Here is a 15,504-nt window from a genome sequence, read left to right as displayed (position 1 = left end):
GGAGGAGAAGGAGGGGGACTGGGAGAGGACTGGGGAGGAGGAGGACTGATGAGAAGGATGAAGAGGAGGACCCAGGAGGAGGAGGACTGAGGAGGAGGACTGAGGAGGATGGCTGAGGAGGATGACTGAGAGGGAAGAGGAGGAGGAGGAGGACTCAGGAGGAGGAGGAGGAGGAGGAGGAGGACTGAGGAGGACTGAGAAGAAGGAGGACTGAGGAGGAGGAGGAGGACTGAATAGGAGAAGGATGGGGACTGGGAGAGGACTGAGGAGGAGGATGGAGGACTGAGGAGAAGGATGAAGAGGAGGACTGAAGAAGACTGAGGACTGAGGAGGAAGAGGAGGAGGAGGACCCAGGAGGAGGACCCAGGAGGAGGACTCAGGAGGAGGAGGAGGACTGGGGAGGAGGAGGACTGTTGAGGACTGATGAGGAGGACTGAGGACGAGGAGGAGGAGTAGGAGGAGGACTGAGGAGGGGAGGAGGAAGAGGACTGAGGAAGATCAGGAAGACCCAGGAGGAGGAGGAAGAGTAGGAGGAGGAAGCATCTAAATGTTATTTCCATTTTTGTCCGTTTTTGTCCATTTTTGTCCGCTCTATTTTTTGTCCGTTTTGAAAATATAGGGTACCGAACGGACAAAAAACATGATCCCCCCTATAACAGCAAAAATTGAACATTTTATTTAGCAATTTAGGTGTCCATTAATGTCCGCCTATGTCCGCCTATGTCCGCCTATGTCCGTCTATGTCCGCCTATGTCCGCCTATGTCCGTCTATGTCCGCCTATGTCCGCCTATGTCCTGTCCTTTTTGGATTCTATGAGACAAGCGGACATAGACGGACGTGACACCCCCCCCCCCCCCCCCCCCCCCCCCCCCCCATTATAACAAACCTCTGATGGATGCAGAATGTGAGTCTTGTCAAGAGGAATGCGTTCAAGATAACGAAGGAGGCGGACAACCCCATCAGCTTCTTCTCTATTTTGTTCACTGAGAGTTGGTAAAATAGTATCCCTAAATATTGCATTTCATTATGACTGATTTAAAAGGGAACAATGAAATCAAAGTAAGTTGATCACGCACCTATATGGATTGGATGTTTCTGGCCGAGTGCCATGGAACGTTTTCTGGACACTGCACTGTGTGATTTTATCTCCGACTTGTAAAATGGTTTAAGGTCAGTTCAATCGTAACTATATACAGTATACACTAAATCCTCACATAAAAAGAGCATTTTTCCTTTGTCGCAATTATACACGGAATCATCAGGAATTTACGTCAGAAAACCTGCAATAAAGGGATATATCCAAAAGCTTGGAAATCGCTAACACGACAGTTACAGTTTCAATCTAAAAAGTCACAGCAATAAAGCGGGATAGTACAACAGATAACTCTCACCCTTTTCATGAAGAACACCGAGAAACTGAGAAGAGTAGCTGAGAGTAACGTACTGATCTGTACAGGTAACACGAGTGTGTAGTAGTGCATGTTCTTGTTCTTAAGGACACAAACTTGTTTGTTTCCGTGGTGATTCCCGTACCTGACACACACACACATTCGGTGGTTACTTGTTACTTGTGTGTAATAGCTTGAAAACGACAAAGTAATTCAATAATTTCAACTGAAAAGTGGATCTGACTGAATGTGGAAGTTACGAGCACTTACCCCTCGTGAGATAGTCCAATACAGCAGAGAACTAGAGGTAGTATCCAGCATATGCTTGACTGAAGTTATGATATATTTAAAGCCTCGATTTACCCCAAACTATTTGCTCCACCGATCCAATTCCGACAGAACAACAATAACAAACAGTCTAAAAGGTGCACTGCGCGCGTCACGTTGAGTGAATAAAGTATAATATAATAAGCGCGCGGCATAACGAAGTGTTAACGATGTCAACCTTTTGACTATATTTTATGTGTTTTCCCGCCCTCATTATGAAAGAAAATGTGTTATTGCTCAAATGGCTTGTATCATGTCTTGCTAGAATATTGACTAAGAACAAGTACAGTTACCTGGATAATATGAAGTCTCCTCATCATCTGATCGTTACTACTAAACTTCTGAGTAGAGACGGTGGCTTGGTAAATGTTGTATACCAAACAGCAGAACCACTTAGATTGCGCTATTATACAATACTGGAACATAAACCCTGTGTGATTAGAAGTTAACATCATAGAACATACTTCATATTTAATATTTAGTAAGATAATTACTTGACAATTACTTGATAATTAGTGTTTAATTGATGGAACTTTAATTTGAGTTTGTTTAAATAAAATGACGGATAATACAGTTTAGTAGTCAGAAATAACTGAAGGCTTGCTGATATCTCAATATTTACCCTGAATTGTACAGAAAAGTGAGCCACTGTATTCGTCCTGTCGTATGATATACATCTGGGAGCAGTAGATATGTGTCCCCACAATAACAGGAATTCCAACAATCCACACACTGGTCATACTGCACATGCTGATGTAGATCGGGATCACGTGCGGAAACTTCTTCCTGTCAACATAAGATGTTGAATTATTATTGTCAACATGAGAAGTTGAATTATTGTCAACATGAGATGTTGAATTATTGTCAACATAAGATGTTGAATTATGTTGAAATATTTTGAATTATTCACAGAAAGTAAAAGATATGTTGATTTTTGTGACCAACAACAAATTTTCATATATTTTAAAATAATAGATTTAGTGGTCCGCTCTTTGACAGCCCTGTGGGTTGTGACTGGTCTCCATGACTACAGTTATTATAAGTGTTGTGGCACAGATACGTTATATTATTATACCATCACGCAGGATGGGCCAGTGTTGCAGTTTTAAAGCCGGATTTTCTCTTGTCTTCGTTTCGTGACGAACTTGAGCTGTTTATTTTCTGTTTTGTACTAGCCAAACAACGATCTTTGATCGTATCAAGAGGTTCTTTACGCAGAAAGGTGTATCTTTCTATTTAATCTTGTATAACTATATAAAATATATATAACTATATAAACTTTCGTTTTCATTTTATAGTTTCTTCTCCGTCAACTAACTTGTTTCATTTACACCATTTGACACGCCCTGTCGTTAGTGTTGCGTGAGCCGGATTAAGTAACACAAAATCCAGAAAACTAAGTTTTTCTATAAGAAGTGGCTCACGATAACAAAGAAAAGTTAGCATAATATAAAGTAACATGATATGAGGTTTTAATAGACACATTCTCTACCTCGTGTCACGTTTTCATTCGTATATTATATATATTGTAATCATTAATCATATACTTCATACTTTCATAGTGAAATAGCTACTGTAACATAGCACGAGACAGCATGGAGTAGAACTCTAAAGTTCTATAGAACGCATGAGTCCAGGTTACTCTGACTTTGTTCTTTCATAAAATACTTACTTCGTGATTATAATATTATATGCAATATCTTGAGATCTTGAGGTTGTTGAATGTTGATCGCTATTTCGGTAATTTCTTAATTCCTTACCTTCTTGTACTATAAACCGTTTTTTTTTGTACTTTTTGGCATCTTCTGCGGCGGCGCATTCCTAATTAATCCGTTATTCACGTTACTATAGCTCTGGTTTATAACCGTACGAAAGTTTACGCGATATACATATAGATCAAAAGTGACTCACAGTGTGCTGATAATACCTGGGCTTCTCCTGCGGGAAATATCTGCAAATTATCAGCTCTCAGTGTCCTCGAGTTTTAGTGCATATAATTCCCGGAAATAGTTATACATTGTATAATTGTCACTGAATTTCTGTTTATTGTCAAGTTAGATTTTGGCATGAAACCATAGTATAGCCTCACAACAAATGTTGCACCCCGTGAATCTGTGTGCGTCAGCTGAGCATGCAAATAACTGATAAGGAAACTTGATGATGCTGAATAATGTAATAACTTTGTGTGTAACTGCATGATAACGAGTCATAGCGTGATGTAATTACGAATAATATGATGAATATTTTCAGCCAATTATGTGTATGGGTTACCTGAGCATGTAAAAAACTTATTAGAAAACCTAATCACGTGTAATTACGAATAATATAATGAATGCATAATAAAGTTATGTTTAACGAACGTTAATTGAGACGCTTAAAGTATTGTTGTTCATTTCTTATTATTTCATGTTAGGGTTATGTGACCTTATAAGATGATGTATGCTGTCATAACATTCCAAGGTTAACTTCGTAACACAATACTGTGAGCTTTGTCTACATTCCCGTTTGGCTGGCAGAAGCACTGGCAGTGTTCAGCGCGGCTCTTCTATATCATGAGCACAGCACAAATCACACTTGTTATATTCGTTAGGTATCAGTTTTGCAGTCTAGTTGATAAGTGTTATTTTTATGTACTGTACTATTTCACCTTCCGAAAACTGAATATTTTCACTGTTATGAAATTCCTTCGCCGACTTTATACTGTGATATTAATAACTATGCTAGAAACCCTTAAATAAACTTGCTAGAAACCCTTGCAGTTTTCAACTTTGTATTTTGTGTTACCCTGTCTTTTATCTTTACTTTCTCTTTATTCGTTGTTTATTGTTCTCTCCTCGGATCTATTCCGTCCTTATTTTGGGAATTGTTAATTTCTCAAACCATTCACCATCTCAAGTCACAAAATATTTCTTAGACTTAGAAGGTTCTTTAGAATACTCTGATTTTATATAACCAGTTTACCAACAAACTAGGACCTGTGAGCAAACCTTTAAGAAAACTAGAACACGGACCCCGGGCGCCCACCAGTGCATGTGGATTGTGGGGCAGCCATGACCATATTTATTATTTGGGTTAAATTTTGACTAAATTGTGCCAGATCACCTAAAAATGCCCAAAACTAAGCTTTGTGGTGCTTTACTTGAAGCTACTAATCTCTTGAACAAGTATCTAAAGTTTTATCCAATTTGGACAAAAATTAGCTGAGCCAAAAACTATATAACCATACTTGGTCACAGGTCTCTAGTTTTGAGGACGATGATTATAAACACTCTACACGGAACAAGCAGGCATGTTGAATTGAAACCGATACTCTTCATGTTCGAAGCATTGCATGCTCGGCGCACATCCTTGGACACGAGAACCAGCCCATTTTGGACCCGGCTAACGTCCGTTTATGTGAACACATGCCGAGAGCTCGGCTCTCGGCATGTGTTCACATATGAACACATGCTCTCGGAGAGCTCAAACACTTCTTAATATACTTCATAATACACAGCTACTTACTAAACTGTCATGTGAACCCTACCCAGGTTCATAGGATGGTTAAACTAGGAACCCTTAAATTTCAATTTTAAAAATTCCTTTAATTCCTTTAAAATTTCCATTTAAAATTCCAGTTTAATTTTAATTTTTTTTTCCACCCAAAAAAGATCCACTGTTTGGGGCCTGTATGTAACCTTGGGACCGGAAGGAGGGGTTTCCCTTTGTTTTTTGGTCACCGATCTTCTTTAAAATGGGTCCTTTAAATAAACGTAAACAGAGAGAGTGTTTCCCCAAATTTTCTTCCCTTTAAAACCCTTAAAAACCCTCTATGGGAAACGAGTCAGTCGAAAAAAAAAAATGTCACAAATTTACGAGGAGAAACGGGATTCTTTCATAAAATCCAACCTCGACCAAAAACAGATCTGTGAGGTATGTGTTAGGGGGTCCCCTCGGGATGAAACATGTCCGTTGGTATTTAAAAAGCCAAATATAATACGAAGCCCATCGAAGTAAAGAAAACCTTTAAATTTTAAACCAATAAAAAACCATCTTTTTTCCGGGCGTTAGCCACAACCCCCAAAGAAATTGAAAACTTTTTGAAAAAAGTGCAAAAAGGGCCGGAAGGGGGAAGGCGAAAAAAAAAGGGTCAAAAAAAGGAAACCCGAAGTTCTAAATCTCAAAACCTTCACCAAAAAAAACCCAAAATTAAAGGATTAACAAAGACAATCTCGATGAAATTTTCAAAAAAACTTTGTGGGCAGGGGGTGGGTTGGCTTAATTTTTCCCCCCCCGATCCAACATCCCCCTACCAAATTATTAAAAAGGGGTTTTGAGGAATGGCTTTCCCTCCAAACAAACGGGAAAGACTGCGGGTTTACCTTATTAAAATTGTTAAATTTTAGTCAAAAAAAGGGGGCTTCAAAAAATTACAAGGGGGGGGGGATGAACCTCAGAAGCCAGAGGTTCTGTTTAAATCGCTCCTACCGCGAATTACCCAACAAAATTCACAAAAAGCCTTAAGCTCACATTGAATGTGAAACCCCCTTTTTGGGATAAAAGTCTATCCCGGAGGAGCAAAAAAAAATTTTCCCAACGTAGTAAAATCAGGAAGGCTGCAACATATTGATTAAAACCCCCCGGGTAGAATAAAACATTTCATGGCCACTCCCAAAATAAATTTTGGAAATACAGATTCCCCTTTCAAGACGAAGTGAAAAAATGTGGGACTTTTGGTTTCCGGTCAGACAAAACAAAATTTGTCCCCTTATTTGATATGCCAGAAAAAAAAGATCGCCAGACTCTCATGTTTGAAATTTTCAGTTTTAACCCTCCAAGTTTTAGCAGCCCCCCTCCATGGGGGGAAGATTTTAATTGATCGAAGGGGCGAAATTGGTTCGGCACGCCAAATTTTAACACAAAATTTTTAAAATTTTGGGGGAAAAACACTCCAAAAAAACCAAGTATGTTTCCCAAATTCTGGGGATATTAAATGGGGAAAGATTTAAAATTTTTCTTGAATAAGGCTCCCCTGGAAAAAGGGCAAAATTTGAATTCAATACAGTTAGGTATGATCACCAAAATAACTCTTCCTTTTCCCTGTCTTGGGTTTAAATTTTCCCCAAAAAAAGATTCTCATTTTCCCTTTGGACCAAAACAACACCCCACAATTTGCGGGACTCTATTTTGAACATTTTTTACAAAATTTTTAGACTGTTTCTTTACAAAAAAAAAATTTTAAAAAAATTTTTTTTACAAGGGTGGTGATGATCAAGATTTTATCGAAAAATTTGGGCATAAGTTTTCATGCTGATAAAGATCTTTAAAAACCTTTAACCCCCTTTTTGGTCTTTAAATTCAACAGGGGATTTTACCTTTTCAAAGGGCAACAAATGTAGCAGCAAAGGACCGAATAAAAGGGTTAACCAATGGGGATCACTACGACCTTAAAATTGAACCTTAGGCCTTGGAAAGAAACCAGAAGATCGACACAAAAGCTCTGAAAAACTAGAAAAATAAAAAAAAGACCATCCGAAATCAGTTTGGGAAAAACATACCAAATTGGCAAACCTGGCCGACAGGAAAAAAAGGAGAATCAATTTCATTTCCCATTAAGTTTAAAAGATCGTCATTTACCAATTTTTCAGAAAAATTTTGGGGAAAGGGCCAAAACCGAGTGTTCCCCTGATGGCTTGGAAAAAAATACCCCACAGTGAAGGTCAATTCGGAATGCTAGAAAAAAGGAAAAAACGCAAGTGAAAAAACCAGAAACCATAGTTTTTTACCGGGATTTTTCCACGAGGTCCTGTCGAAAAAGAATGGGTGATTCAAAGGGCCCTGCAGGGGAGAACTCGGGGAAAAAAAAACCCTTAAACTTTGTTTGGTCCCCATTGCCTGTTAATTTTCAAAAAACCTGTCTTCTTTTTTAAAACAATAAATCTTATTGTTAAAACTAATAAACGTTTCGATCCCTTTTAAAAATTAAAAGCATTTGATAGAGACCCTTTAATTTTTTACTTAAATTTGTTTTTAACTTTTCCCCATACAAAATTAAAACTGTTAGTTAATTGTTTTTAAAAAGAAATTAGAAAATTTTTAAATCTTTTTTTTAAAATTTTTAATTGGTTTATTTTTTCCCGTTTGCACTGAAAAATTTTTTTTTTTTTTTTCAAGAAACTTTTTTTCCCCTTCGGGGGATTCCAACAGCCACATTGTTCCCCCCAATTGCAACCACCCAAATTTACGGAAGCCGAAGGGATTTTTTTGGCCAGGGGAGGGTTAAGGGTAGTGTTTTCCAAACCCTTTTTTTTCGCCCGAACTTTGTTTGCAATGTCAGCCCCTCTTTAAACCCCTCAAAAACCCGATTTTCCGAGTTTTCGGCGGGAGTAAAACCGGGGGGGCGGGCATAGACCACTCATAAACCTTACGGAAGTCGACGACGCCACCCACTCGCCCGCCCGGCTCACCCCACAAAAAATTTTAATTCAAATATAAACGGGAAAATCAACTCAAATTACCAAAAGGGTTCCAAAAGCTTTTCATTGCCCGGAAAAAACGTTTTAAAAACAAAACTAGAAAAAAGGACTTAATCAGTGGTTTCTTTTTTAGCAATATTCGAAAAGCAAAAAAAAATTATAAAATCCAAATTTCATGGGAAAGTCCGACATAATGGTATCAGTCATTCGAAAAACTTGTAAAAAAAGGTTATTGGGGGAAAGGTTTGGTTTTTTTCATCAGTTTCCATTTCATTTTTTTTTTCTTTCTATTATTATATGGAAGCAAGTTTTTATTATATTTTTCTTTTCTTAGGATTTAAGTTAGGGTCCCCTGATAAAAATTTTGAACTCGTATGTTAATTTCACCCAGAAAATTAGGGTAAGGAATTTCAGCAAATTTGCTTTATCTTTGGTTTATAAAATATTTTTAAAAAATTTTTTAAATTATTTAAAACCGGTTAATAGGGGGTTTCCCTCACCGTCTTTTTTTTGTAAAAACAAAAAATTTTTTAAATAACATATTAAAACCTTTTTATAACTTAATTTTGGGAAAAAATTTTCCCCCCTGGTTTTTTTTTTAAACCTCCCTTTTGTTAAATTTTATTTTTAAAACCCTTTAAATTTGTGATTTTTTAAATACAAATTTCGGCAAAAAACCCTTTTTGTTTTAAAATTTAAATTTTTTAAACGAAAAAAATTTGGGGTTAACTGACAACCCCCCGCTTTTCTATCCCTTTACAAAAAAACCCCTGTTTTACCGCTAGGGGGGGGGAAATTTCCCCCGCAGAAACTGGTTTTTTGGTTTAAAATGGGTTTTTTTTAACTCCCCACAAAAACAAATACACAAAGTAATTCCCAAATTAACAAACCCCATCTTACTTAAAATTTTTTTATGTAAAAAAAGGAGGAACGAGTGAAAAAACATGTCACAAAGTTATGAAGAAAAAGAAAGGTTTCTTCCACCCAAAACCGGGGCCCAACGACTAAAAAACCCTCTGTAACGATAAAAAGGAAGGGTCATTCTGTTAAAAAATGCCCGTTGGTTTAAAAGGAAACTTTAAATATAAAACCACACCGAAGAAAAGCGACCTTTGGTTGTTCCTGTGATAGCCACAACACCAAGAATATTGCAAACCCAGGGATTTGTCAGGGGGGTGCTGTCGCAAAAAAAGGGGATAACTCTAACGGACCCGTGTGAATTTAATTTTGGGGGGAAATAAACCGGGGTTCCGGGTTTTTAAAACGAACGAAAAAATGTAGACGATGTAAAAGAAAATCCCTGAATTTAGAAAGACAATAAAAAAAAACCCCCGAACTTCGTTTTCAGGGCAATTTTTCCAGATCAGATCTAAAAAAATTTAAACCCCCTTTTGGCAAACCCTAATATAACAGATTTTTAAAAATTTGAAAAAATAGCTGCTAAAAAAAAAAGGTTTTCCCTTAAAAAAATTTTTTTGGCTTTTTGTTTGAAGAGCAACTTTTTTTTAATTTTAAAACCCTCAGGAAAAATGAACATAAGGGATCCAACAAGTTTCGAGTAGTCGTAAGCCAAATTTTGGGCACTACCTCTTCTTTGTTTTAGCAAATTCCCCAAGGGAAAAAAAATCAAATCTTCTTTGGGAAAACGAAAAGGGAAAACCCGGGGAAAACCGGGGCGACTCTATTTTTTTTTATTTTCTTAGCATCTTTAGAGCTCTTTTTAAAGGGCAAAGAAAAAATTTTAAAAAAATTTTTTTCAGGGGATGGTGAGATAAAAATTTTATTTTTAAATTTCGGGCTTTAAGACTTTCAGGGGCCTTTTAAAAAAACCCAAAGGGCCTGGGGGGGGGCGTAAACAATTTTGTCCTTATTCAACAGGGGGTTTAAATTCCTTTTTATAGGGGCCAAAAAATGTACCAAAAGGGGAATTATTTTAAAAAGGATCCTACCCCTTCCTAAAATCTGAGTTTCAAAAAAGGGTACCATGAATCGATTTCCCGGGCTCTAAATGAGAAAAAAAAGAAAGGCCCGTTCAAATCGGTTTGGGGAAAATTATACAAAAAATTAAATGGATTTGGCCGGGCAGACAAAGAAAAAACCCCAATTTTGTCCTTTAAGTTAATACAAATAACGTCTGGGCCGAACCCCGGGGAAAAATTTGGTAAAAACCCCGACCAGAATTTTCCCCAGTTGGCTTGAAGATTTCGCCGATAGCAAAATGGCCCAATTGGGAATGCAAAAAAAAAATTAAACTTCAACAAAAAGGGGGTTTTTCAGAAGTTGGGGGATTTTTTGGGTTTTTAAATTTCCCAAAAGGAAGGAAACGTTTAAAAATTTGGCCCCGGGTTGGGAAGGAATTTTGGAAAAAGGGGAAAATTTGGGGCTGCCGCCCCACGTTTGGGAAAATTTTTGGGTTTTGATGAAGCGGAAAAATTTGGGATGGGGCTCAGTCAAATTTTCACAAAATTTTGAAATTTTTTGAAGTACTGTCCAAAAAGAAAGTAGGTTTAAGGGAAAATTTCCCGCGGATTTCATTCCGGAACGATTTTAAACCCTTTTCTCAATAAATTTTGCGGGAAAAAAAGGACGGAAGGGAAACTAAGCTACATAGTGTTCGGGCCAAAGCATAAAGCACTTCTTATTGCATGTCCTTGGCAAATGTGCCAAAGAGAAGATTCTCATCTTCGTTGAGGACGAAAAAAGAAGCCCATAAAATAGCAGACTCTATTTCTGAACATCTTACAGAAATTTTAGAGGTCGTTTCATGACAAAGAAAAATTTTAAACTTTTGTACAACGATGGTGATGATCAAGATCTTATCGAAAATTTCGGAGCTATAAGTTTTCATGCTGATAAAGATCAGTATAAACCGTGAAACAGCTTTGTCTTTATTCATACGAAGGAGTTTACCCAATTTTGGTTGCAGCAAACGTGGCAGCAAGAGAACCCGATATCAAAGGAGTGACTTATGTGATCAACTATCATCTTAATGTTTTAGAAAATTACCAGACAATTATGCACACAAGTTCTCAAAGACGTGGAAGTAAAGCAGGGGACTAGTCCGAAATCAGTTTGAAGAATACATACGTCGAATTGGACGGGCGGGGCAAAAAAGGACACTCCATTTCCTTCCTTCCAGTTAGATAAAGATCGTCATTAGCTGAACCCATCAGAGACATGTTAGGAGATGCCCAACAAAATGTTCCTAAATGGCTTGAAAGAATAGCCGACAGCGAATTTTCTATTCGGAATGCGAGAGAAAAAGAAAGGAAAAAAAGAGTAAAGGAAATGCGAGAAATGCGAGAAAAAGAAAAAAACGAGCGGGATCAGCATGAGAGGGATTTTCAGGTGCAGTCTTCTCTAATAAATCGTCCGATTCTAATGGACCCTACGTTTATGTACTATGGCATGGGGAAATGGAACCTAGCTAGATAAGCGACTGTGCCTGAAATTTTGATAAAACGTCTCCAGACACATTATCTGATATGATAACAACTGATAAATTGTTTCCGAGCAACATTGATATTAGATTATCATCATGTAACATCATGATTTTCATTCGTGGTTTATTCAATCTATTAATTTGGGTAGAAATTGCCAGTTATAATTTAGGCTCAAAGCCTCTAATTCCAGAGAAGTTGATGAAGTAGTCCATTTAGTATGATTATTGTTTGCTTTAATTTATTGTACATAATTGACTTGAAATTGACTATATTAGCCTAAATGGCTCCATAAGCATTCTGTTTACCAGAAACAAGCTTTAAAACGAACTAGGAAAGAGCCTTAAGTCAGTGTACCAAAGTTTAAGTTTATTTCTCAATTCAAGCCCGATTGAGTTCTGTTTGATATGACTTGATGATCAACATTCATTCGAGAAATATTTCAAAATAAACAATAATGATGTTCATTTTTTACGACTGAAGGTTCATTATTGCATTTTTCTCTAAGAAATCCATCATAGTAAGTGATATCATAATTCACAGACGGATTCTTCCAGCTGACAGCTCGTGTCACGTGTAAATCATATGATCTTAAGTAAAGTTCAAGTATCATAGCGTAAGTCCACCTGGAGCATGATGATAAGGTCTAAATCCAGGTCACTTCAACTATGTTCTTGAAATTTGCCTCTTCTTACTCAGTTGATAACCTTTACGGTCTACAGAGTCTACTTTACTGGCTTCAAAAGAGCCCAAACTCTGTGCTCCACAAGGGACAGTTTACCTTACTCTTTACCGTCATCACATAATGTACTAATATTATATAACATGTATATTTCCAGGCTCCTTCAATATTGAGCTGCTGATAAGAGGTTTTGGATTATGCACATAACTTAGCAGTGTCGTTAGGTGACCACGAATGAGCAAATACCCGGCGTTTCTAAGCTATCTGGGGAGGGAGCTTTTTGTTGTTGCATTATTTGGCACCTTTTCCACACTTTTGGTAGTGAGGTCCTATGCGACATTGATCTGGAGCTTTAACAAGGTCAACAGTTAACACCTGCCTACGCCCTACATTAACACATCCGGTCTTGCGATGACATGTCACAACACAGTTACCATTAATAGAATCAATCGGTGTACTCAAGTACTCAAAGTTCAATTCAGACCAATAAGTCGGCACTTACCTTACTGTACATGTATCATGTGACTACATCCCTGGTCATTGATTGCAGGAATATTAGCTTGAGATACACAGATATTTTACATCCAGGTAACTATAGTAACTAAGTATCTGTAACTATGGTAAAGTATAGTATCTGTAACTATAGTAACTGAGTAGATTAAATTAAGTATTAGGAATATTCCGAAGATATTATTCTATTCCGTTGTTTTACAGTTTGTAGAGGAATGTTACTGTATCACACATGAATCAGTGTGCGAGAGTATGTAAACAACTCATTTGTAAAGTTAATACTATGCTGTAACTGTGCTGTAATTAAGTTATTTAAGTAGCTTATTGAATAAAGAACTGCTGTTGTTAATTTCTTACAGTTATGATACGTTATGTTCACATAACCTGTTAGGATAACTCCCCCTCACATTTCTATAAGCTGAGCGTTGTAAGAATCTCTGTTCGGCTAGCAAAGTAGCTGACATTATGCTATATATGCTATTATGCTATAATATGTACTATGTACGCGCTGCTCTGCAATCTGAACAAAGGATAGGAAGTCTGCTTTTCATTTTTCAGTTTCAGTTGGTTATATCGTTGGTGATCCAATTTGCTCCCCTTACAGCCCAGTTCCACGGCTCAGTTTTGCGACCAGATTTGACACAAAACTCCGCGCAATGAGTTTTGAAAAGCAAAACTCCGCGAAAGCAGTTTTGTTTACAATGTACGTTTCCACGGTTGGTATTTGCACGCAGATTTGCGCGCGCACGTGGGCGCATTATAATGAAATGTCCCACGCGAGCGCCCAGGTTAAAACTGCTTTCACGGAGTTTTGGGTCATATCAAAAATATTTCTCCGTGCGGAGAAAGAAAACCTAATAACGTCATATAATTACGAATAATATAATGAATACATAATAAAGTTATGTTTAACAAACGTTAATTGAGACGCTTAAAGTTTTGTTCTTAATTTCTTATCATTTCATGTTAGGGTTAGGTGACCTTATTATTAAATCAAAGTTCTAAACAAGGGATAGTTAAAAAACAACGCCCAAGTCTAATCTTTCCCTAAAACAAAAACTAAAAATTAAAAACTTCATTGCAATTTCCGCCATTATCTCTTGTCATAACTCAAATTACGGAGATAATGCAGGTCAAAGATATTATTCAAATAAAGATTTCTTTTACATAAATCATGCACAATCAGCGAGAATAGATTGCTTTGGGGTCTTCCTCTTCTCCCTGGTAAGTCCAGTGTATTGATGGCAAAAATGAGGGAAGAAAACGCTGGTCCGTCAATAGGACCCCGCAAAACATGTCCTAACAATCTCCACCGACTACGGGCCACTTTGTCTGACAATGGTTCAGCATTGCAGCGTTTATACAAGTTTTTTGTTGGAGATGACTCCTGGGTACTTTATATTCAAAATAGTGCGAAGATGTCTGCGGTGAACAACATCTAGTTTTTCAAGGAATATTTTGGGGACGGCCCAACAGGATGAGTTGTACATAAGAACTGATACGACTAAAGCATTATACAGTATTAGACGTTTGTTTAGGGGCAGTTTATCACTCCAGGCCTTCTTGTAATTGTTAAAGGCAGCATATCCCAGGTTTATGCGACGCTGAATATCAGCTTTGCTACACAAGACGGACCCTAGAGTGATACTTTTCCTCCATGCTTCATCCCCCGACACTAATTTTCCATCACTGTCGACTTCACCCGTACTAGCTAAATAAACATGAGTGAAGTCCGTTTTGTCTTCATTGACAAAGAGGTTCCATTTCTCGAGTATAGCTGTTGCCTGGGGCAAAATAGCTCTCAAGTTGTCTTCCTCTTCATCATTGAAGTCAACATCATCAGCATATTCAGTGTCAAGTGGAAGGCCAGCAATAGTAACCGGGGGGATCGGCCTATCTAAACTGATTGTTATAGTCCATCTAAGTTCATTCAAAGCACCAGCCAAGACAAGGGTGAACAGACAGCCGGATAGACAGTCACCTTGGAAAGCTCCAAGGAGACTTAAAAACTCAGCTGAAAGAACTCCATTTACCTTCACCCGTAGCTTTGTGTTGGACAACAACAACCGGACAATCCTCAGTTCATCCTCAGTACAGCCACACAGTTTCAAGAGTTCAAGAATCGTAGTGCGTTTGATCGTGTCAAACGCACTAGACATATCAATGCCCATGCGATGATACTCCCATTTCTTCCTTTGGACAACTGACAGTAGAACTCGCTGACATATAATCATCTTATAAGGTGACCTTATAAGATGATTATATGCTGCTATAACATTCCAAGGTTAACTTCGTAACACAATACTGTAAGCTTTGTCCGAATTCCCGTTTGGCTGGCAGAAGCGCTGGTAGTGTGCAGCGCGGCTCTTCTACAAAGCACAGCACAGATCACTTTGGTAGTATTCGAGTATACGTTACTTACCAGTATTTTTGCATGTTGTATTGTCATTTGTTATGTAAATGTCTTCATTAACCGGGATTCCTTTTACTAATCTATGTAAGTTTGTATAATAAATAATTTATAATGTGTTCCTCTGTCTTGTACATTATTGTATTTTATCCGTATAGATTTATATTGTGTTTCCCTGTCTTGTACATTATTCTCTTTTATCCGTATTTACTACTTTGTGATTTGATTATATAAATTTTGCAAAAATTATATCGTCTCAAATTACATCTTTACATAAATAAATATTAAATA

The 15,504-nt window shown here is 37.5% G+C and overlaps 1 protein-coding gene across 1 annotated transcript in view; it reads right to left on the bottom strand.

Moving 5' to 3' along the window:
• LOC134819530 (uncharacterized) overlaps nucleotides 1-15,504 on the bottom strand; it is a 103,159-nt gene that overhangs the window by 41,973 nt on the left and 45,682 nt on the right. The window contains exons 9-14 of the mRNA XM_063829516.1: nucleotides 2,339-2,502; nucleotides 2,010-2,146; nucleotides 1,660-1,718; nucleotides 1,393-1,534; nucleotides 1,078-1,153; nucleotides 888-984 (exon numbers count right to left, since the gene is read on the bottom strand). Coding sequence (XP_063685586.1) covers nucleotides 888-984; nucleotides 1,078-1,153; nucleotides 1,393-1,534; nucleotides 1,660-1,718; nucleotides 2,010-2,146; nucleotides 2,339-2,502 — 675 coding nt within the window. The remainder of the gene's footprint in view (nucleotides 1-887; nucleotides 985-1,077; nucleotides 1,154-1,392; nucleotides 1,535-1,659; nucleotides 1,719-2,009; nucleotides 2,147-2,338; nucleotides 2,503-15,504) is intronic.

This window comes from Bolinopsis microptera, chromosome 8 (assembly GCF_026151205.1).
Source record: "Bolinopsis microptera isolate Bmic1 chromosome 8, MBARI_Bmic_1.0, whole genome shotgun sequence".
NCBI classification, from domain to species: domain Eukaryota; kingdom Metazoa; phylum Ctenophora; class Tentaculata; order Lobata; family Bolinopsidae; genus Bolinopsis; species Bolinopsis microptera.
This window is presented reverse-complemented; position numbering and strand designations above follow the sequence as displayed.